A 22,105-nucleotide genomic window follows, 5' to 3' on the forward strand; every position below is an offset into this window, starting at 1 on the left:
GTGCCTGAGAGCGGATTCAGGACCAGCCTTGTAAACATGCAGAAAATGGGCAGAGAACGTTTATCACAGTATTTTCCATTTTTATGGGGATGCAGTTGGTTATTATGACAAGGTGAAAGGTCTCAAAGCCTTCATTTTTAGGCCACAGGTGTTCTTTGCAGAGTTTTTTTTTTTAATAAAGAGCATTATTAGTCCTTTAAATTAGCTCTTATTGAAAGTTACCACATCTGCGTTATGCGGTAATGAAGCCAGGGGGAGGTCATAGCAGGAGACTTGTGCTTGAAGAAAACATCTGGATATTGCTTTGACATTCACTAGCAACTACTTGTATTTTGTTAAGAAGCAAGGAAATTATATTGAAATCAAATGCAAGATTCAAACAATAAATAAAATGAAAATACAGGACCTGAAAAAAAAAATCCAGCTTTGAACAAAAAAACCCTTTCCCTTCTTTCACTCCCCTCCCATGAATCCCAACTGATGAGATTAATTACCTGTGCAAATGGCAGCATCAGTTAAAAAAATAAGAGTTCAACCAGTATCTAACACCTTACAGTCATTCTGTCTTTCACAGGAGAAGCCTCTGTCATCTGAAATAAAGCATTTTTTTTCAATTGTAACATTTTTGGCTGTCATTTTGTTTACTACATTATTTCAGAAAGAGGAGCAGTGACATTAGGAATTCCTGTACCTCTATACAGTTTTTTCCTCCACTTCCCCCTGGTTGATATAAGCAGACAGACTTTGTTTCCTGAGCACAATTACACGTATCACTTCCACAGATGGAATTAAGGACAAGTCTACTTGCAACAAAAGGGGAATTTAAAAGCTAAAATCCCCTGGAAGTTGCTGAGTAACTGCATGGTGTTTGTTAATCACCCAGGCTGACAGCTGAACATGCAGGAGCTGCCGCATTAGGAACCTGTGCTGGGCAAATGATGTTTCTACTCTGCTCCAGTTCTTTGACCATACTCATCACTGCCACGTCTGTCTTCCGGTACCACAGTCATCAGTCCAGTCATTCATTCCCTCAGGCAGGGAGGCACGTATGTATCGATGTGTTGTTTTAATGCCGGTTTTCTATTCTTACAAATCTCAGGTTTAAAAATAAGAACTTTTCATTGACACTTCCAGCACAGTGTATACCCTCTGCAAATTTCTGGCCAGAAAGCCCAATGCAAGGCCTATAAATATATTTGGTTATAGCTATATGGAATTATTACAGCCAAGCTACGCTCCAGCTCGCCTTTCCCCTCTAAAATCACAATAGCTATAAAATAAGTTTGCAATACTGCATAACAACATCTTCAAGAAAAAAGGCATTTAGTGTGAACGTGACATGCAAATATTAAGACAGGACACCAGACTTCTTTTCTTTCCCCTTCCCACTGGGTATTTTATTTTATAGCATTTGCATTAGGTAATCAACTGAAACACTTCAACAACAGAAAGCTGGCAGCAACGTAAGGAAAAATGGAGATTATTTCTCAAACAGCTGTGACAAGATGGTTTCAAGTCGGAATAGTATTGCACAAACGAATCAATTTGCAGAGGGTGAGTGGGAGCGAGCATCTTCAACATGGACTGTGAGGAAAAAAGGCACTATTCAGCTGTGTGTGTGAGTGTGTGTGTGTGTGTGTGTGTGTGTGTGTGTGTGTTCAGAAAGAAAAACGTCATGAAGCACAATCCATGTTTTTCAAAATTACATTCAGTACTGCTTTAGAATTGTTCACAAACCTGTCTCTTTTTACAGAAGCTACAGAAAGCTGCTGATGTAAATATCAGACAGTACAAGTAAACGAACATTTATAATTATGCTCCAGAAAAGTCTCCGGAAGAGGACTCTTTCCATAAATACTGCTGTAAAGTTTACATAGTTGCATAGGTTTATGCTAAAGGAAGCATCCATGCAACTAAGCCTTACAGTTTCCTTAAGTTTAATCTTTAGTAGTCGTAAAGCATATTCCAATTTTGAAGAGCTAAATGGGCAGTGCACTTGAATCAGGCTTTTCCACTGACTGCTTAAGCAGCACAGTTCAGCCAGCATCATCCATATACCTTTTTGTTTAGCAACAGCAGGTAAACCCAATGGAAAATTTTAACAAAATTATCACAGGAAATAACTTAATTTTCCCTGATATAGAATAGAACTGTTCTGAGACCATAAATAAGCAAACATTTATTCCTGGAAAGTAAAACCAGCTAAGCATCCAGAAAAACTAAGAACCCATAAAAGGCATTGCAAACGGCCAGGATGGGCTGCTGCTATTCCTCCCACTATACATTTTCAGGCCTCTGTGAAAATGAAGCCACGATCAGCGTACCATTAACAGCAAAACTGCCTGAAAACCAACCCAGAGCAAGCGGGAATGCGCACTCAGGACATCCTGCACCTGGCCTCGTGTCTGCTTATAGATGCACTAACAAAATAAGAGTGAAATTCTTGTTGCATGGCTGCAGAATGATGACGGGAAGGAGCTAAACCCACCATTGCTCTCCTGTCCACACTGCCCAGTGTACCTGTTGCAAGTGCTCCGCATGCTATGCTTACGGCTGTGCAGCTGCCAGTGCAGCTGGACCTACAGCCATTAAGCTGACATCAAGAGTTTCAACAGGGCACAAAATCTGGGTATTAATTTCATACAAAAAAATACAGAACAATGTAACAAAACCTACTCTCAGCTACACATATATGAACATTCAGCACCTTTCAAATGAACTTAGCCCTGCAAAAAGCCAATCTCACTCCTGTGCAGAGACTACAGTGACTTCAGTTCAAAGATCCTCGTTTAGGAAGCTGCATAGGAAGTTTACTGATTATACAACCTGCAACAACAAAAATCCGTGTCCTGCTGCTTTTCACTTTAAGCCATTAAGGGAAAATACACAAGATACACTCTGTTTGTATACAGTATTTTTAATACCAACTATTTGAATTGTTTCAATTTTTGAATAGAAGATGAAAAGAGCAGGTTATTAAAAATCTCTAAAGCTCCTCTTCCTTTCTTTTAGGAAATCCAAGTTTGGTAGTTCTGAATTTAAAGGATTCTAAAAAGTTCAGAGTTGACTCAATGGTTGCAATAGATACAAAAGTACGTGGTCTTGATTCCCTCTGTGTTCTACAGACAACGACATTTTCAATTGGAGCTAGAATTTTTAAAAAATATTCCTAAAATTCTTGCTTGTCTCAGTCCTGTCAGTTCACAGGAAAGAACAGGACGTGACATCTGATTAAATAAAATATGTTTTCTTATATGAACTATGAAAACTATATTGCTCTTATAAAAGTAAAAAAAATTGCATTGTTCTATTATTTTTGTTACTGAAGACTCATAGTTAAGAAATTCTAAATCCTGGAAGGAAAAAAAAAAACAAAAAGAAACACAACTTTTAAAATTACTCACAGAATAGAAGAGGTTTCTGTAGACTACTGAATCAGTAGAAGTTTTGCCTATCTTTTCCTTGTCAATACAGAAGCATTTGTCTACATACCTATGTCATTACTTAGATGAATACTGTATGTTTTCACTTGGTAAACTCTTCTGCTCTCTCAGGTGCTCTTCTGGAAATTCTGAAGGAGACTCAAGAAGGAAACTGACCCAAAATACTCTGAAGGAAAACAACGTACTCAAAATAATATCTTACGTAAAACTATCACTGAGTGCATAATCTTTCCCGGGATTATAAATATTAATTTTATTTCAAAAAAGTTACTGCTTTGTTATGGACATTTTTAGATTTCCATTAGCTACTTCTTGTGTATAACTCCTCAGTTCACTTCTTTAGCCAGGAAACACGTCTTCATGTGTGACCTAACACATCCTATTCTCAAACACGCTGGCATTATTCATGATATCAATAGACAAGAACTAGAATAGGAAATCTTATGCATGGTTCACGCTATATAAATGGTAAGCTATCAGAAGGAACTTCCCTGATTATTAGGGAAGAACAGTGAGAAATCTATTTTTAAAATCCAAAGGGAAAAACGCAAGGAAACAAAGAAAATGCAAGATGTACTTGATAGCCTCTTGTTATACTCTTTGTAATTGGGCTGTTGCTTTTGGCTGCAGACATCCAGTTCACAGACCATTTCCCATTTCCTTTGTTTTCATTACAAGAACAAGCTGGTTAAAGAAACTCCGCTTGGTAATTTTAAACTGAGCCTTCAGCATCATCCCTTAGGAATTTTAAGCTTTACCACCATTCCCCACTTTGTCTCCTCTGTGCCTTCCCCCATCAAACCCTGCGAAAAGTACTGTAAGGAAAGGCAGGTGTAAGATGTGTAAATACTCAGATCTTTAAGAAAATTCAAGAGGAAACAAGTTCTTGTAGTTCTCCACTGCCATTCGCTATAAATGCAGTGGCCCCAAACATCTGTTCTCAAATTTCAATTTACTTCATCTACCAGGTGTTTCACATTGTTAATAACGGCAACTCACAACTTTACAACACTCACAAAAGGCAGTTACATAAATACAATTATGTCAATCAATTTCACTGCATCTTTCTCAACCAGGCTACACATGACATTTTTCTTCTTTTCCTCTTACCGTAATAAAAGGATGAAGACTACATTTCTGTAAAGAGAATCCCTGGACAACATTCTGGTATTGGAGTCAGAGAGGTCACTGAAGTGCATTTCAGCAATGTCCAACAGTTAACTCAACCTGGAAGCCAATGTGATATTTTTCACTTCACACATAACAGAACTGGTGCAAAACCCCCACTTTAAACTAGTTACTTTAAACCTTTTGGTCCAAATACATAAAATAAGCAGTATTTACAGCATTTTACTTCGTTTGTAAATGCAATGCTTTAAAACACATTATAAAGCACCTTAGTAAAAATATTCTACAGGTAAAAGTATTGAAGTAGTAGGAAAACCCTAACCATACCACAGCTCACTAATGGAGTCATAATATGGATTCACCACTATCTCAGTTTACAATTATTACAAAGAATCCATGGAGAAACTGAATACTGAATTTACGGTTTTTATACTGCTGTGTAAGGATCAACTAGAACTGCAGACAATACCAACTTTCTTCGTAGCTTTTCCAGCCTCAGTCAGTGGAGGTGGGGATAAAAAACAAAACAAAAACCCCACTGCTCTGATTCTTTAACTTTTTACAATATTAGCAAGGAAATGATGTTCTAACACTAATGATTAGTTGTTATTTTTTAATAAAACCACATATATAAATATGGGCAATTCCAGCAGTAGCAGCATTTCTCAGCAGAACATGATTAACCATCCCAATTAATATCATGTGACATGATTCACAAAAACAAAGCACAGATGTCAACCAGTTATTAACACTACTCATATTGTATACAACCAATAGTTCCATGTTGAAAGCTGGGAAAAATGATTTCCTCTTCACAGAAGTATAAAGGAAAAGAAACTGTTCTGAAAATTAAAAAGAGCATCAACAGAAGCATTTTTTGTTGTTTATATTTTCAACTAGAACTGCTGTATATTAATTGCTCCGAATTAAAGTGTAGATTCCTTCAGGTAAAGGATATTAACTCCCACTGAACGTATTAGTTAGATAAAAGAAATGAAGCCTTTGCTTCTGGATTACCAACATAGTTAGCCAGTATCCAACGCCCCAGAGGTGATCCACAGCCCGCTTTTCTCAGATCTATAAAGAAAAGTCTTGGAGGTCTACAAGTAATCTAGTTGCCATGGCTGAGGAATAAGATGACAATGTGACCAAAGATTTAGATCCATAAATCTAACAGCACAGTGTCCTTAGTTTGACTTGGGGTAAATCTTTTCATAGAAAAAGTTTTGAGCCAGAATATACAATTCTCCATCTTTTTCCCGAACTGCGTGTGCTCTGACAAACTGAAATTGCTCCAGTGCAAATTCATAGAACTCATTCTCCATTTTCCAGATTTCAGACTGTTGTAGCTTGGCAATAGTTTCTTTTGTGGGAAGTTTTTTCTCAGTTGTTTTCCTAAGATGAGACTTCTTTCCTAAATGCAAAATGAAAGTAATAGCTTCACTTTAAAGTTCATGTGATTAAAAAATGCTCACAGTCCTTTATTTACAGAGTTTTAGACTCTCAGCATGTTGATAAACTGCACAAGAAGTGACAAAATTTAATCCAGAATTTATTAATGTAACACGCGGGTTGGAAAATTGCAGTCTCTCTCACTAAATGTTAATGAATTTTGCATCAGTTCTTTCAATTCTTCCTCGTTACTCTAACAAACCCAGGGAATGAACAATTCATTTAAGGAACAAGATTACTCCACATAATGTACTTGGAGCAAGATTAGTCTTTCAAAATTAATTATTTAGATGTTAATCTGGCATCAAATGTTAAGAACTTTAAAAACTGCAGAGCAAGAGACTTCTTTCGTGAGAAAAAGATAACCAAAATGATGACAGCATTTTCCCTAAGAACTGCTATCTGTTGCTTTGTAAGAAACCTGTTAATACTACACATCGGACCCTTTTCTCCCTTGATTTGCACATAGAAGCCCTGCTAGATGGACTTTTTCTTCATCATAAGTTGCACAGTCAGCTCCTAGAAACTGAGGTACTGGCTACATAACAAACAGGTCGTTAGGACTCCAGGAAGATAAACACTTATTTGGGCCTTTGTATCCCTTGGGCTTTTTTGCGCAGCCACCCAAGCTGCATCAAGCACATTTCACTTGAGCAGCAGGGCTTCTGAGGAAACTGAAATCTGCCCCTGCAAGACCTTTCCAACATGTTCTGATAAACACCTGCCACAATTTTTTAAGTGTGGCGTACCTACACAACTGCCTTTACCCCAACCCTAATATTTACAGTTTGTGTAAGGCAGGAAGACACTTGGGCTGCCCTCAAAAATTTGTACTGGGAGTCTTTTAAAGAGTTTTCTGTACAAACATTGGGCAATTTAGAGGCAAACCTGGCAGAGACTCAGAACTATTCATTTAGGTCTAAAGAATTCACATTTTAAAAAAGCGATAAGAGGGTGAAAAATCCATGGAATCCATGGAAATCAGCCATTTAGATACCTGTACGGTACAGTTCTGTGGCACCCCTGAAGAACCGGGGCAAAGCTGCCTCCAATAACATGATGAAGTCTTCAAGCTCTTCAGTAACTCCCACTAGGAAGTATTCATTAATCAGATTGTATTTGGCTTGTTCCAAAGCCCATCTGCTTCCCACATTCCTAAAATGACAGAGAGCAATTACAGCAAGTTCTGATGTCAGCCAACCATCCTTGGTCCCTAGTCAGAGATTACTTCAAAACAGCACATTGGTATAGGAAGGGCAAGTCTAATCTCAAGTTATAACTATTCGCAACTTCATTTCCCTTTCCACTTTGTCTCATCTTCATTCTTATCTAAAAATTTGATACCTTTAGTTTGAATAATAACTCATCCACCAAAAAAAAAAAAAAAAAAGAAAAAAAAAGAAAAAAAAAAAGTGTGTGTATGTGGTTACTGTCTCTGTTAATGCATTTTTTGGAGGGTTTACATTTTCTCCATGTCAATTCAGTCTCTACTTTCACATAGATACCAGAAATGGTTCTGGTAAGAACACACATTTGCTTTTGCAAACTACTAGAACTAGAAAGTCATTATGGTTAATGTGAGGACTTCCCTACTGAATGACAGATAGAAAGTCAACTGACATTTTTTTCTTCCTCCTCCTAGCTCCAGACAGGGTGAAGAGGTAGATTCAGAGTTCTTTCTTTCTCTGCTTCTCCACCTGGCTCAGGTGTAGATAGGTCTGACCAACAGGCGCTGAAAGAGGAGCTACCAAGTAGCCATTTATTTTGCTTATGTTTGGATGAACAGTACCTTTTACAAATAATTGCCCTTGATTTTTTAGTTTGCTAAATAGTTTTTTAAAGTCCATGCCCTTGACAGATGGACACTATTTGCTTTTGTTTCAGTTTCTACTAAGTAGCATTGATTACTAGATGTCTGGTAAAGGTTTAAGAAGATACATTTATCCTGATCTCAAATATTTTACTTTTCACAGCAGCTCTAGGAGCTTGAAACAAAATACCTCCAATCAGAAAGATGGATATTGTAGCCTGACAAAACAGAAAAATGTCAAGACTAAATCTCCAAAAATAATTTCTGAAATTGAAAGCATTTGTTTTCCCTCATAGCACAGCTGATACAGTATCCTAACATATTGCTTGTTTAAAGAACTGCCAGCCTGCTTCAGTAGAATGCATCTTCAAAAGAAAATAATCACTAAAGTACCTGCTGCTTCACTCTCTCCAGTCCCTCACACTTTCCCCAACTGTGCTACATGTACAAATTTGTTAAGTTTAGATTTCAGTGCTGATACACTTGACTAACAATGTAAGCTACATTTACATTCCTACCAGCATTCAGAGCTGTGGCCACAGAAGAATGGAATTTGAAGCCAAAGTTTCTCTGGAGCACAGTCTGAACCTCCAGCTGCCACACATTCATCAAAGGTCTGGAACAAAGACAAAATTGAGCTAAGCTTTAAAATCAAGTATATGTATCAAACATTTCAGCCTGGCTAGTTGCTAAATGCAGTGGGCACAGTACAACACAAGATATGATGTGTATGAAGAAAAAAAACCTAATTTTTACAAGCCTTGCATTCACAGTGTTATTAGGAGGACCTATTTTTGTCTTGATTAAAATAGTATTTGGACAATACTTATTATTAGAATGAACAAAAAATTTGATTGTACCTGATATATTTGATATACCTTTGCTATAACATTGATAAAGACCCTCTGTCACAACAAGCAAAACCAGTCAATAAGTGTTGGTATCGTCATTTTTCCCTTAAAAAGTAAGTCCCTAAAGATACAGTCCCAAATGCCATCAGGATTTGTGTGATACTGAAACAGCTGTATCTTTATACCAAAGAACACTGCACATTTTGTGCCATAGATTAAACAATATTCTATTACGTTTTAAATATTATGACAAATAACCACCATTTCAGACACTAATTTGGTTTTGGCAATCAGAAGAAGTGAAAGCAAGTTGTTCACTGCACAACAGAATATCCCATACAACATCACTCTACCTGGGTAGACAGCTGGAGCAACACACTTTCAACTGCAGTAACACAGTTACAGTAAGAATTTCATTAGCACTGGAAAGAATTTGTAAATATTTTACCCAATCACCATAAAGAAATGTATTTATGATATTTGTAATCAAGATATAAGCCATCTATCTAGAACAGATTTTAAAAAAAAATACTTAATAACAAATAAGTGACCACATATACAACTTCTATAATGTTTCTTCATATAATTACAAGTTTCTGTTCAAAACAAAAATAAATGTATTTGTTTAATTGTTCAGTGTTAGAACAAGGACAACATCCTTTGCTTCTATTTTGAGATCAAGTTCTTGAAATAATCTGAAAAATTTAGTGATATTAGGCCAAAGCAGGGATTACCCTGTGGTGTCTTGTTCCACATTGCACTTTGAGTTTGGAATAGCTTATACTTGTCACATATCACAGATAAAAAATGCAGCTTAACTAGGAAATCAAGACATTGGTGTGTTTTCTCTAGCATGGTTCTCTGGAGAAGTTCTGCACTGATCTATCGTTAGTACTTCACAACATCCACATTACCTAAGAATTAAATTATTTAAATGCAGCTGCTAACTTATGAATGTAATTACTAAATATAAACCGGCATCTGTCAAAAGCAGGATTTCTTTGATTATACCTGCAAGTTATTTTATAGTTAATATGCAAAAGCAAGCAAGTAATTTCCTAAGTAAGATGCAATAGGACAGACCTCCTTCTCCACTTTCTCTTACATACTTACCTTGACTACTCCGTCCAGAGATTTTATGATAAGAAACACTTTACAGACTCTGTTCTTGGAGCCAAGCTATCTACAACTTTGGACATAGAAAGGAAACAAATGAAGAACTCCATAGAAATGCCATCGTACGGACTGGGAGAGGTTGTAAAGTACACTGAGATTCCTTTCACTTAATAAAGGCGCAATTGCCGTTCATTAGAAAGATTGCATTTTTGACCTCCCCTGCATTTCATTTGAAGAGGTCTCAGTGAACCTACTATAACACAGCTTAGAATAGATATCAGCATTATAGACATTGAAATTGGGTTAATCCATTGTTGAGCTTATTAAACTTTATATGAAATGTGTATAAAACTGACACCATCTATATATGTATAGTTTTCTTGGAAACACCATGGAAAAATTGTATTACCTGATTCAAATGAAATAAACCCTAAAACTTTGCATATCAAATCAATTTCACTCCAAATGAACTAGAGATGGTTACAGGACAAATTAAATCTGTATGGTAACAACTAAGTCTCAGATCTAAATGAAGTGGTATGTTAGTGGCAACATTTAAAAAGCATCATAAATAGAGAAATATAAAATTATTAATGCAATGCATTACAAATACTATGAATAGGAATGCATTTCAACTTCTTCCAGCAAATCAGAACTTAAAGTGCAGTGTACCAAGCAGTTGCATTTGGGATTTTGGCTTTACATTTCCCAGTGACTTACCTAACCAGTCTGTTTGGATTATCATTCAAAAATAAACCACAACTTTTAAATTTAATTATTTTTAATAAATGTTAAGTCCTATAAACAGCTTAGAGCATGTAGCATGCTGAGCTTCCTGCCTCATCCCTCCCTGCCAGGAGGGAGTTCCACTGGCTCAAACGTGCTCCTCATGAACAGGAACAGAGACGGTCACAAAAGATGAGATCCTGTCTCCCTTTAAAACTGCCTTTACGACACCATAACACCAAATCACCTCTGTAGCCAGTCGATGAAGATACATTTCTTAAGGTTAATTTCAATTTGTTTTGCCTGCAGCTTTCCTCTCTCCCTGTGCTGTGGGATGTCTGGATAAACTGAAATGCAGCAGCAGGAGATGGCGCCAAAGCCTCAGTAACAGGGGAGCCGGGAGTGAGCGGCTGGAAAGCCAACAGGAACTGTCTCAGTATTTAAACAACGCTATTTGGGTGGAGTGGTAGGGGGCACACGAAATTATAGGTCATGTTTATTAGTTGTTTTGGTGTCTATGAACTAAGTTGTATTCAATGTGATTTTTGCTTAGTTATTTTTTTCGATGTCTCTCAGTATTTTCACGGTGCTACACTGAACTGACTGCAGCAGAGAAAAATTTCATGAGTTTAAGAAAACATTGCAACTGGAATTTTAAAAAGTGTTTGGCTATGTAAAATACAAACCTCCTTGTGTTTTGCAAAGGCTTCTACACTGCTTTAACTATAGTTTTATAAACTATATTTAGATAGTTAATACCCTACTTTTGTTCCTGATTTAAGGAAAGTCCAAAGTAGCATCCTCCAATGAATGTCTTACTGCAAACCACTATAGTGGATATATAAATTATTTCTGGAATAAATATATTATGGAGTCTAAATTATGATGTTGTTCTGAAACTGCATTAGTAGTCAAAGGTTGAATATGCTAACCCGAACTACTCCTATAGGCTCCTAGAACAGATGGAAGAAATAGAGATGTATGATTGATACTCCATAGTTTTCAAGAAGACTCTCCATGCAATACCTTTGCAATATTTGTATTAAAAAAATAAATTGAGTTGCTAATTAGAAACAAAATGAATGTCAAAGCCAAAGCAACAGCAGTTCTACAGCTTTTGGTGAAAAATGTATCTCGGTCTTTAACAGAAAAGGTGCTGATTTCTTACATACTTACAGCTCTGGATACCTGAAAACTTTATTTTTAATTTCATTTTTTTAACAAAACACAACATAAAGTGAATTTATAAGGCTACAAAGAATATGCTTAATGTTACACTCTGATCCAGTATGGACATGAAGGGGAAAATATAACTTAACAGAGCCACCACCATCAACCAAGGCTGATACAAGAACTATTCAGCTTTTATCAGGACTTTTAAAAAGATAGTTTCCACATTAGCTTTGGTAAGAACAATATCTATAATGAAGTGTACTTTACCTTTTTATCCCCCTGTTTTCGCCTTCGTAGCCCTGGTCTGTAATCATCTCCAAAGCGCAGAAAGTAATAATAAGAAACTAGTCGTTCTATAGGATCTCTTATGACATTTATGTAAATTGGTTTCTTTTTAACACCAAATCTGAAGTAAAAGAGGAAAAAAATATCTTTTAAAGGCCAAATCAAAACCTTGCATCTAATACTTTAAAGTCTGTTTCTGTTGATACAACTGTAATTTATATACAGAGAAGATGCTGGTGAGAGGAACTTTAATGATCACTTTCTCCCATCCCCACATCCAGTGTGCTAAGTGGATAGAATCATAGAATCATTTTGCTTGGAAAAGACCTTTAAGATCATCAATTCCAACCGTTAACACTGTCAAGTCCACCTCTAAACCATGTCTCTAAGATGTGAAATTCAGTCCAATTTCAGTTTTCCCAGGGGTGTGATTTTGTTTGTTTTAATTAGAGAAACAAACAAAACTGAAATATTCTCACACAGAATCACAGAATGCCAAGGATTGGAGGGGACCTCAAAAGCTCATCCAGTCCAATCCCCCTGCTGGAGCAGGAACACCCAGGTGAGGTTACACAGGAAGGTGTCCAGGCGGGTTTTGAATGTCTGCAGAGGAGACTCCACAGCCCCCCTGGGCAGCCTGTTCCAGTGTCTGTCACCCCCACTGAGAAGAAGTTTCTTCTCAAATTTAAGTGGAACCTTTTGTGTTCCAGTTTGTACCCATTACCCCTTGTCCTATCATTGGTTGTCAATAGATATTAAAAGTGCTTATACAACTATCTTGACTCTATAAATGCCTTAATTAGTCTAGCAGCCACTATGTCTAACAATCAGTCCAAGGAGGTTCCTGCCCTCCCACACTGTGCCATGAAATGCTGTAGGTGGCTCTCCAGCTGTCAGAGACATCAACTCTGACAGAGGAAGACAGAGCTCAGGGAACATTCATTACCTGGGTTGAGTCCATATGGCTATGCTTAATTAAATATAAGCCTAAGATAGTATGTGTAACCATATAAACTTGTCTATCTAAATATATGAATTTTTTCCTTAGACATTTGCCCTAAGGAAATTTTGATTTACTGTGTTACAAACAGGAAGCCTGGTGAAATGAGGTGGTAACCTCATGGGACACATGAGAGAGATTTAAAAGCACCAAAACTGTTTTGTGCAAACGCTACCTTTCAATTATCCTCGTTCAGGACAGCCTTTATGATACATTTCTCAGTTTGATTTTCTTTCCAATTTGAAATATTACTGTGGCAAATAAATATGGTATCCAAACATTAAAGAGGTTATATTACAATGGAAATTGCAAGCATGTCAAATGCCCGTTCTGTTCCCATGCAAACTGGGCAAGTGTTCTGCATTGAGGGCCAGTCGAGCCTCCTAGATTGGCTAAAACAGAGAGCACTCGTAGTTTTAAGATGCAGTACCATTATTGTTAGGTAGTACTCTGCAAACTATAATACCATATACTGCTCATACAAAAAAATCTGAAGTTGAAAAGCTGAAGAACAGAAACAGAGTAAGCAGAAGAGGAAGACAGAAAAAAAATAAAAAGCAACAGAAACCAAAACAAACAAACCACAATTAAAAGCCATTACTTTGGCAAAAGTCTGGCATTACAGACACAGAAAGTGTTAAAGGCAACAGAAAGCAATTGATTGTTCAGATGTTGCCAGCAGAGTGCCAATGAAGCAGCGTGTGGCAGCTGCAGGCAGCTGATGTGTCCGCACGCCAGCTCTGACCCCTGAGCCTGCAATATTGAGTGTGAATGTTTGAACTGTGCTGATGCAAAGCCCGACTTCGAAATGCAGCCTCTTTCGGGTCTGCTGAAGTGCCTCGGACAGGCATCTGTGTCCTGTGTCCTGCTACAGACTCTACTGGAAATGCTGTAGAAGGCTGTAACAAACCATTTTGATATAGTAGCAGCCTCAATTAATAATACATACCTGTGAGTTAAAAGAAGGTATCAAAGCCCTTGGAAATGTTTGTGTTGGATTGTACATTCATATGGATTTGCACATGACCTTGCTAAACTAGCTTCAGTTATGATAATATTGCTTACTTACTATTGTAACTTCATTAATAATGATAATGATTTGGTGATTGCATTGTCAAATAACTTTTTTTCCAACCATTTACCAGACAAAATAGGGAATAAGGGTGGATCAGAAAGTAAAAGCAACAACAAAAAAATCACTACTGTAATTTCTACATGGATGGGTTATGATAAACTGTCCTCAATGTTGTAAGTCACCAATTGAATCCGGTACTTTAAGCTTCGGTGTAATTTAAGAGGTACTTCTGATATTGGACAGTGGACCTAAGTCTGATGGCTGTGTATAAGGAGGCACAGACCTTTCTCAGCTACAGGAGTGTTCACTGTAAAAACACACCTCAGCCTTAAAAGTGTGGGCCTCGCCAAACACAACCAGAGTATTCAACATGTTATGTTAATAATTAAAACCAAAAGTACGAGACAGTAAGCTGTGGTGGGAAAAAATAAGTTATTTAGGTGAAAGGATGACAACTAATGCGAGGATAGCACAGTCCTGGAGGGAAGATGCAGATGAATGAAATCTGTGAAACTGCTTAGATGTTTTCTAGATGTAAAATAATTATTTTTTTTAAAAAATTCCAGTATCTGAAAATGTTTTCAGCTTTAAGAATTTAGTAATGTATAAAATAGCATTAAATTTTGCTGTTCCAAAAAGCTGTTATTCAGTTCAAGTGCTTATTAATGTTGGCTCATTTTAAAAAGGCAGAAAGGAAGTTAATGAAATTTGTTACACTTTATTTTACTGATTGATTAGCAATTAGGAATTCTTGCCTGTTAGTTTTTGTAAACTTCCAGCTTTAACTTGGTGTCATTGGTAATTTCCAGTACTGCTGTAGCTTTTAGCATTTCCTAGTTTATAGTTTATAATATACTGTACAGGGAATCTATGAAGCTCTCACTTCCCCTTCTCATTCTTTGTAATAAAAAGCTAGAACTAAAAATCAGTGCACATAACAGAATGAATAATTAAAAACAATGACTAAACAAAATAAATTATTCCATACAAAAGCTCATTTCATTAAATAAATATTTTAATACATAGAAACATAGAATTACTGAGGGCTGACCATCAGCAAGAGGTAAAAGTAGTGGTTACTACTGCTTGTGCAGTTGAATACGCTGAGATCTGAAAATTCCACTTGTAATTTTAAACCTCTTTCCACATGCTGCAAGCACAACATGAAGCTCTGCCTAGTAAGCATCTTAAGCAAAACTGACTTGCCAGTTCAAGGGAGGTTTCACAAGACTGAGCTACCAAGGATCACTGCTTTACATCCAGAAGCAAAAACAAGACAAGAAAATAAACACAAGGAAGCAGGAATTCAGATATGATCCTGAACCTTTGAAGTCACCCATTTTCTTTAAAATTAATTTTCAAAGTACCAGGATTTAACTCTACAAGAATTACTTCAATGCTTTTTATAGCAAGTCAAATGTCTCTAGAGACATTCAAAACCTACCTGGACATGTTCCTGTGTGACCTCACCTGGGCGTTCCTGCTCCAGCAGGGGGATTGGACTAGATGATCTTTTGAGGTCCCTTCCAATCCCAAACATACTGTGATACTGTGATACTATAGGCCAGAAAACTGCTTTAAAATACAACTTTTAATATTTTTATAAAGTGTAAAGGGATACTCTGATAGAGAAGAACTACATAACTTAAGAGGCATATAGTATTACTTGTTATGGCAAATACATTTTAGCATCTCAGAACTGCAAACTGACCCTAAGGCAGAACTGCTGATGTTCCAGAGCAAGCCAGGCTTTCCAGTAACACAAGCTTGCCAAATTCAGACAAGGAACACTAAGCCTAGCACATCAGCAGTTCTGAAATGAGGCTCGGCTACATTTTATCATGCAAAAAGACAAGAGAAAACGGTGACAAACAAACCCAGACATTGCTCATCATAGGAATTTCAGTGTGTGAATTTTTCAAAACGGCAGCTATCAGACTGTCATCACAAGAGGGCAGTAATACCCCAGTTGGAGCCAAGCAACTTTAACGACTACGCTACTCAACAGATAAATCCAAGGGTAACATACTTTGCAAAGTCCAAATAAGATATATGTCCGTGGTAAAATCCTGGTTTCATTTCCTTCCAGGAAGTCACATTCTTCACAAATCGGACCTGTAAAAGTGACAGCAGAAAGGGTTTCTGTACAGCTGGAACACATTAAGTTTCCCCATACACGGTATTTTCTGGTTTGTAAATAAAATCTTACAATGCATTAGGAAAAAAAAGTCTATTTTGAATATCACCAAAGAATTTGTGTCAACTAAAATAGACTTTTGTGCAAGCATAAAGATGCCTCTTTTTAGATCATTAGAACCTGATGATCAGAAACTAAACAAAAGCAGAATACAACAATCAGAAGGGCAATTCAAGGAAAGCTATCACAAAAACATTAGCAAGACAACCATTTACGTTTTTGTGAGCCCATTGCATTTGTCCTTTGAAAGGAATGTGGAATCCCTCAGCAACAGACAGAAATGCAAGTACATGGAATCATCTGATCTGTATTTAGTCCCTCAAATAAAAGCATACTAGATTTGCAAACATGCTCTTAGACCTGTTTTACTGGAACATAAGAAACAAATCTGATGGTTGATTTGCTTCCCCATCTCAAAATGCAATGCATGAGTAACCCGCAAATTTTATGTATGTATACAGGGTAAATTAGATCTATAGTTTACCATTTTGAATAGTTCTCTTAGCCTAATAATTCAGTGAAACTTCCATGTTAAAGCATGAAGTAGCCCTTAAACAAGAGCTGATAAAGCAGTTATCAGCAAATTTCACAAAAACAGGAATAGCTTTACATTTCAAAGAACAAAATATGATACATGCCCTAAACCAGAAAGTATGATCAAATTAAGTAGGACATGCAAATCCTGATATAGCTTGGCTTTATTAGATGAACAGAATATTTTAACATCAAAGCAATTAACTCTGAAAGTTATTTCAAAACTAGTGAATTGGATAATAAAGAGAAGATGATAAATTTGTACTGCCTGAGCTGTCTGTCAATGATATGCCATTTCGGAAGCTGAGAATTAGAAGATAGCATTCCTTGCACATCTACAATATCTTTTCTGTTATACAGTGACATATAGATAACCAAGAAGATACTGAGGTGAGACAAGAGAGTCAAAAAACGGAAAGTTTGAGAGCTCAAGACAACACATTAACGTTCTGTACAGTCTAACAGATTGAGAGTGCCCTGAAAAATGATATTTATTATTTCTTATAACTAACAGAGGAATTTAAGAGACAAGACTGGCCTGCTGCTCTTCCTTCAAATGTGCCCAACTTGCATTCTGGGATTTAAGAGGTTGATAACTTTTACTTATTTCTTCAAACACTTGCTCTTGGACTCTCAGGTAAAAGAAATGCATATTACTTCTTCACAAGAGGCAGCATTCATTTTTTCAGTGTACAAGTTTTACAGTCTGTGGCATTTCATGATTTCAACCATATATTGCACGTGAAAATTGTGGCAAATCTAAATAAAAAGCACTGCACAATGCTATACAATGTTTCAAGCTTACTTGGCTTTCTGTCTGCTTTTGTCCACAGCACAAACTGATAATACATCTATGAGCCTTTGAATCCCATTGAACTACCTTTAGTGCTACTGAAACAAACCACACTTGGATTGACTGCACTTTTCAAAGATTAATGACAGGACATTTTCAGTGGAAAACCTCAGCAATGAATATTTCTTTATCTGGGAAAGAAGTTTCCTAAATGCAAAGCATATATTATCCTCCCTTCCCTCACACTCAAGCCCCAAAATGTCACAGACAGTTGATATAACTCCGCAGGTAAACCAGTTATGCTGCCCATCGTGTGTAGTCCAGCATGTGTACTAAAGCTCACATTTCAGTTATGTTTCCATGACCAAGCCAACAGACTAAGACTAGACACAGGGGAATGTTAAGTGCCAAATCCCAAGGGTCAGTTCTGACTTAGATCCCCATGCCACCACATGGCATCAAATCCTAAATGTTCCAGTAATAGTCAAAAAAATCCTTTATTGTCTTTGTTTTACAATGCCATTGTCTGCTACAGAAATATTTTTTATGAACACAGGGTGGATGTTCTAGCCTCTTATTAACTTTAACACCAGGGCAGCTAGGAAGGGTTAAAAAGACAGCTGTGACATTGACATCTGCCTTAAGATAGAACACCAACACACAGTGCCTCTGAGAACTTAAGTTTTTAACACCTATAACTAGCCTTTAGAAAAGAGATTATTTCTACCTCCCGCAGTTCGCAGCATTCAAAAAATCAGAACTGTTCCAGGTCACAGCCTAATGAGTCTGGATTCACACATTTGAGGGCAGAGATGAATATTGCTTGCTGCTTCATACTGTTAAATATGATCAATTTTACCTTTCTTTCCAGGGCTTAGCAGATACTGGAGCTTTCAAGAGACTGAGCAAGCTTCTCCATCTGAACCCAACTGAATAAAATCTGAGGTTACTTTAAAAGTTCAGATAGACATATATGGAATCCCTGTGAAGTTGTTTCATGGTGCTTTTATATCATAAGGTACAAAGTTGCTTCACAGCCTTTAGTAAGTGAGAAATCAGCAGAGCTTCACTGAATTAAAAAGCCAGATCAAATATACTCTGGGGGCGTAAGATGTCCTGAAAGGTAAGTTAAATACATTCAGTTTCTAGGACGATAAGAATTTAAAACAAGTGCCAGTGAGCCTAAAGAAAAAAAAAACAACAAAACCAAACCAAAAAAACAACCAAACCAGCATACTTGGTCTGAGCAAAAAGCCCTGGGAAATCTGTGCATGCAAACCAAAGTGATGCTGTAAGCTGTCATCTCTGTCCATTAACGGCTTCCAACAGTCCCTCTTCTCTGCAGCCTGAACACACACCCCCAAGAGATGGTATGGTGGTCATTACCCTGGGGCCTGGCATCACATGGACTTTTGGATATCAAAAAAAGCCCCAGATTTTCACATCATTACATTCCAGTTTTGTTTGTCAATTCTTGAATAGCTGACTTAAAACTAAAAATAACTGGGGGGATAACTATCATAAGCCCAGCTTGGTGAGTACACATGAGGATTTTCCGTTTGAACTATAAAAAAAGGGCTGTCAAGTAGGACTGAAGACCAGCATAGTGTCCCTACTAAAGGAAATCTCAGATTCAGATTTAAAGGCCAAGCATGATGGGATGACTGAATCAGAATCCCTCTGCAGGAAGGCACTGGCAGCTCAGCTATCCACATGTCATACAAGCTAATAACTTACTGTTAGCTCTGAATCTGAGCGTCAGAACACTGGACACAGGCTAGCAGCACACCTTCAGCTGTATGCCATGAGAAACCACAAGGAAGCTCAAGGCAAGGGCAGCAATTTTGTGAGATGGTGAAAAGACAGAGTTCACCAGCTCGGCCACAGTAGAGCCAGGATACCCGCCTCGCAACAACATGTCTTTCTCAGAAGGAAAAATACCATTGGCACATGTACAGCAGTGGACCCTAGTTCTCTTTAGGCCATTTAAATCCAAGAGAAAAATTCTTAAATATTCAGAAGCACACAGCAGTACTTCTACTTCTAACAGAGTCGCTGTGACCTTTTCCTTGTTCCACTTCTGACAACCACTGAAACCCTCACCAGAGGAAGTAAGTACTACAGTCAGTATGAGGGTGCTATCCTCTGAGAAGCCACTGGTTTAGAATACATTTGGAAGCAAGATTATGTATTTTCAGGCTGCTCTTTTGAGAAAAATGGAGAGGGAAACTGCAGGAGAAAAAAGAACAAGGAACAGAAAACAGCAAGCTGAGGGCTTGAAACACTGGGTAATTGTACCATGGCTTTTCTATGTTCACAACAACAGTACAGAGAACATGTTCTCATACCCCCTTTTCCAATAATATATCAAGAATACACACTGCAAGACAGAACAGTAGCTTTGTTTTAAATGTTTTAGATGACAATTTCACCATTTAAAAAAAAGCTGAAGTGTGTGGGGCTGGTATGCCACCCAACTAATCATAACATGGGCATACTTACACAGACAAAAAGTATGAGTACTGAAAAACACAAGCAACAAATAAAATCCAACCAAACAACCACTCTGATTTAATGAAAGCAAGTGGTTTTCTTACAGACCACACAGGTCAGAAATACAACATGGGCAACATGGCATGGTTTATCACCTGTGAGACTTGACCAGACCTGGTCCCAAAGAGAGAACAGCCCTGAGAGCACGGCACAGCCCGCACTGCTCCAGGAAATCACCTACGACTGTGTTTACTGCTAATGGAGATGACAGGCAAATACTGTTACACAGCCAAAAGGCAGACAACGGCAATACAATAAACTTTTACAGTGACAACAACAAAGGTAATTTCTGCCCCAGCTGTGTCCCTTTTTAGCTTTGTTTTTGTTTGAGAAACAGATAATTACCACCCTCAGTAGCCCAGCAAAAACCTAAACCTATTATTTACTAAATAATATTAATTCTCTACAAAGAAAATACAAACACATTAGAATTCATTTATACTGAAAAAGTGACATAAAAGCCAAGTCCATCAGACCATATTAAGTCTGCAATAGCAAAAAAGCTTTCTATACTTTCCCCTTGTTTAATAAAGACACCCCAAATGCAGCAGCCTACCTGATCTTGCAGAGACATAACAGGATTATTTTTGGTTGTATTGATATGTAGAACATGGTATTTGTTCTTTGCACAAAGATCATAGGCAATATTTGTGAAGGATGTGCTGGCAGTCTTAGGTACTCTGTTGTAAATAATCACCACATCATCATCTTCGTCCAGTGTCACATCTTGTCGGGGGCCATCCACTGTATGACGTTGTTCTATCTCTCTGACTTCATGTCTTGCAATAGCCCTTTCTGTTAAGGATGACAAATGCAAAATTTCCATGTAAATATCACCAATTTTGAAGTTCAAACTGTAGAATGCAAATAACGTGGTGAAAAGCAATAATTCTTCAGCAATAAAGGAAACACTTGCTGTCGTATATATTTCTGACACACCTGAAGCAAAACTTGATCTATAAAATGTACGAATGATGAAAGGTGAGTTAGTCTGACACAGAACAGGAGGAATAGAAAACAATATGTTTAGGGAACACATACTGTATTCTATGACTCACACTAATATTACTGAAAGCCATCGTCTCTAGAGAAAAGAGTCTATAATGCACTATGAAATTGGTGACATCCACAAAATACCCCAAATAATTTCTATAAAATGCCTGTTTAAAAATTATAATAGAAGTAATAACTCAGGCAATTTGGAGAATATGAATTTTCTGAAAACAGTAGAAATAGTAACACTAGAGATTCAGTCAATTAACTGTGTAGAGGCACTGGAATTGAGCTGAAACCACTGTTTTATTATTTCAACTGATACAAACCCCAAATGTAAAGCATTACAATAAACAAGTTTGCAAAAATTCAATCAGATTTATCAAGTTTGAGAATAGAAGAGGTGCTTATGAAACAGTTAACATTAAGCTGAAGAGTGATCTCTCCGCATTGAAATACATCAAACACATCAAAAGAAAGAAACATGGAAAAGCAAGCAACGAACAGGACATTTTGGCACATTGCAAATAAACCAGTTTCCCCTCTGTACAAAGGGCAATAATCTGAGTAATTGAACTCTGCTTCAAGTGCTAAAAGACTATCTGGAAAATAAAAAAACCACAGCATTAGAGCATTTTATTTTTGCCACTGATGAATATCAAGTACTTTGTGCTGATTCAGACACAGCTTTGTTCTGTTCTAGATAAGTATATACTTTAATATGATTTGTAATACAGATGTCAAAGCACCTTTTCTGATTCATTTATTGTGATATTGCCTTTAATAATGTATTCAAAGAAATCTGCGTTGGCCAACAGTTTAAGCTGAAGTTGGTACCACCAGAGCAACCTGTAATTCTCTGTATTGTGTTCTTACACAAGGTGCAGCTCTTTCTGGATGACACACCTTTAACAGCAGCAGCTCTCGGCATTTCATTCCCTTGCTGCCTGTAACCCACCTCCTTCTATCTCTTTTA

The 22,105-nt window shown here is 37.2% G+C and overlaps 1 protein-coding gene across 1 annotated transcript in view; it reads right to left on the bottom strand.

The window, feature by feature from the left end:
- Nucleotides 1–1,367: 1,367 nt before the first annotated feature.
- The window catches only part of HS2ST1 (heparan sulfate 2-O-sulfotransferase 1), a 78,497-nt gene continuing 57,759 nt past the window's right edge, over nucleotides 1,368–22,105 (bottom strand). The window contains exons 2-7 of the mRNA XM_082052998.1: nucleotides 20,693–20,931; nucleotides 16,089–16,174; nucleotides 11,967–12,105; nucleotides 8,352–8,449; nucleotides 7,021–7,178; nucleotides 1,368–5,985 (exon numbers count right to left, since the gene is read on the bottom strand). Coding sequence (XP_081909124.1) covers nucleotides 5,759–5,985; nucleotides 7,021–7,178; nucleotides 8,352–8,449; nucleotides 11,967–12,105; nucleotides 16,089–16,174; nucleotides 20,693–20,931 — 947 coding nt within the window. The 3' untranslated portion in view covers nucleotides 1,368–5,758. The remainder of the gene's footprint in view (nucleotides 5,986–7,020; nucleotides 7,179–8,351; nucleotides 8,450–11,966; nucleotides 12,106–16,088; nucleotides 16,175–20,692; nucleotides 20,932–22,105) is intronic.

The sequence above is a fragment of the Streptopelia decaocto genome (assembly GCF_964273445.1).
Source record: "Streptopelia decaocto genome assembly, chromosome: 5".
In the NCBI taxonomy this organism is placed as follows: Eukaryota; Metazoa; Chordata; class Aves; order Columbiformes; family Columbidae; genus Streptopelia; species Streptopelia decaocto.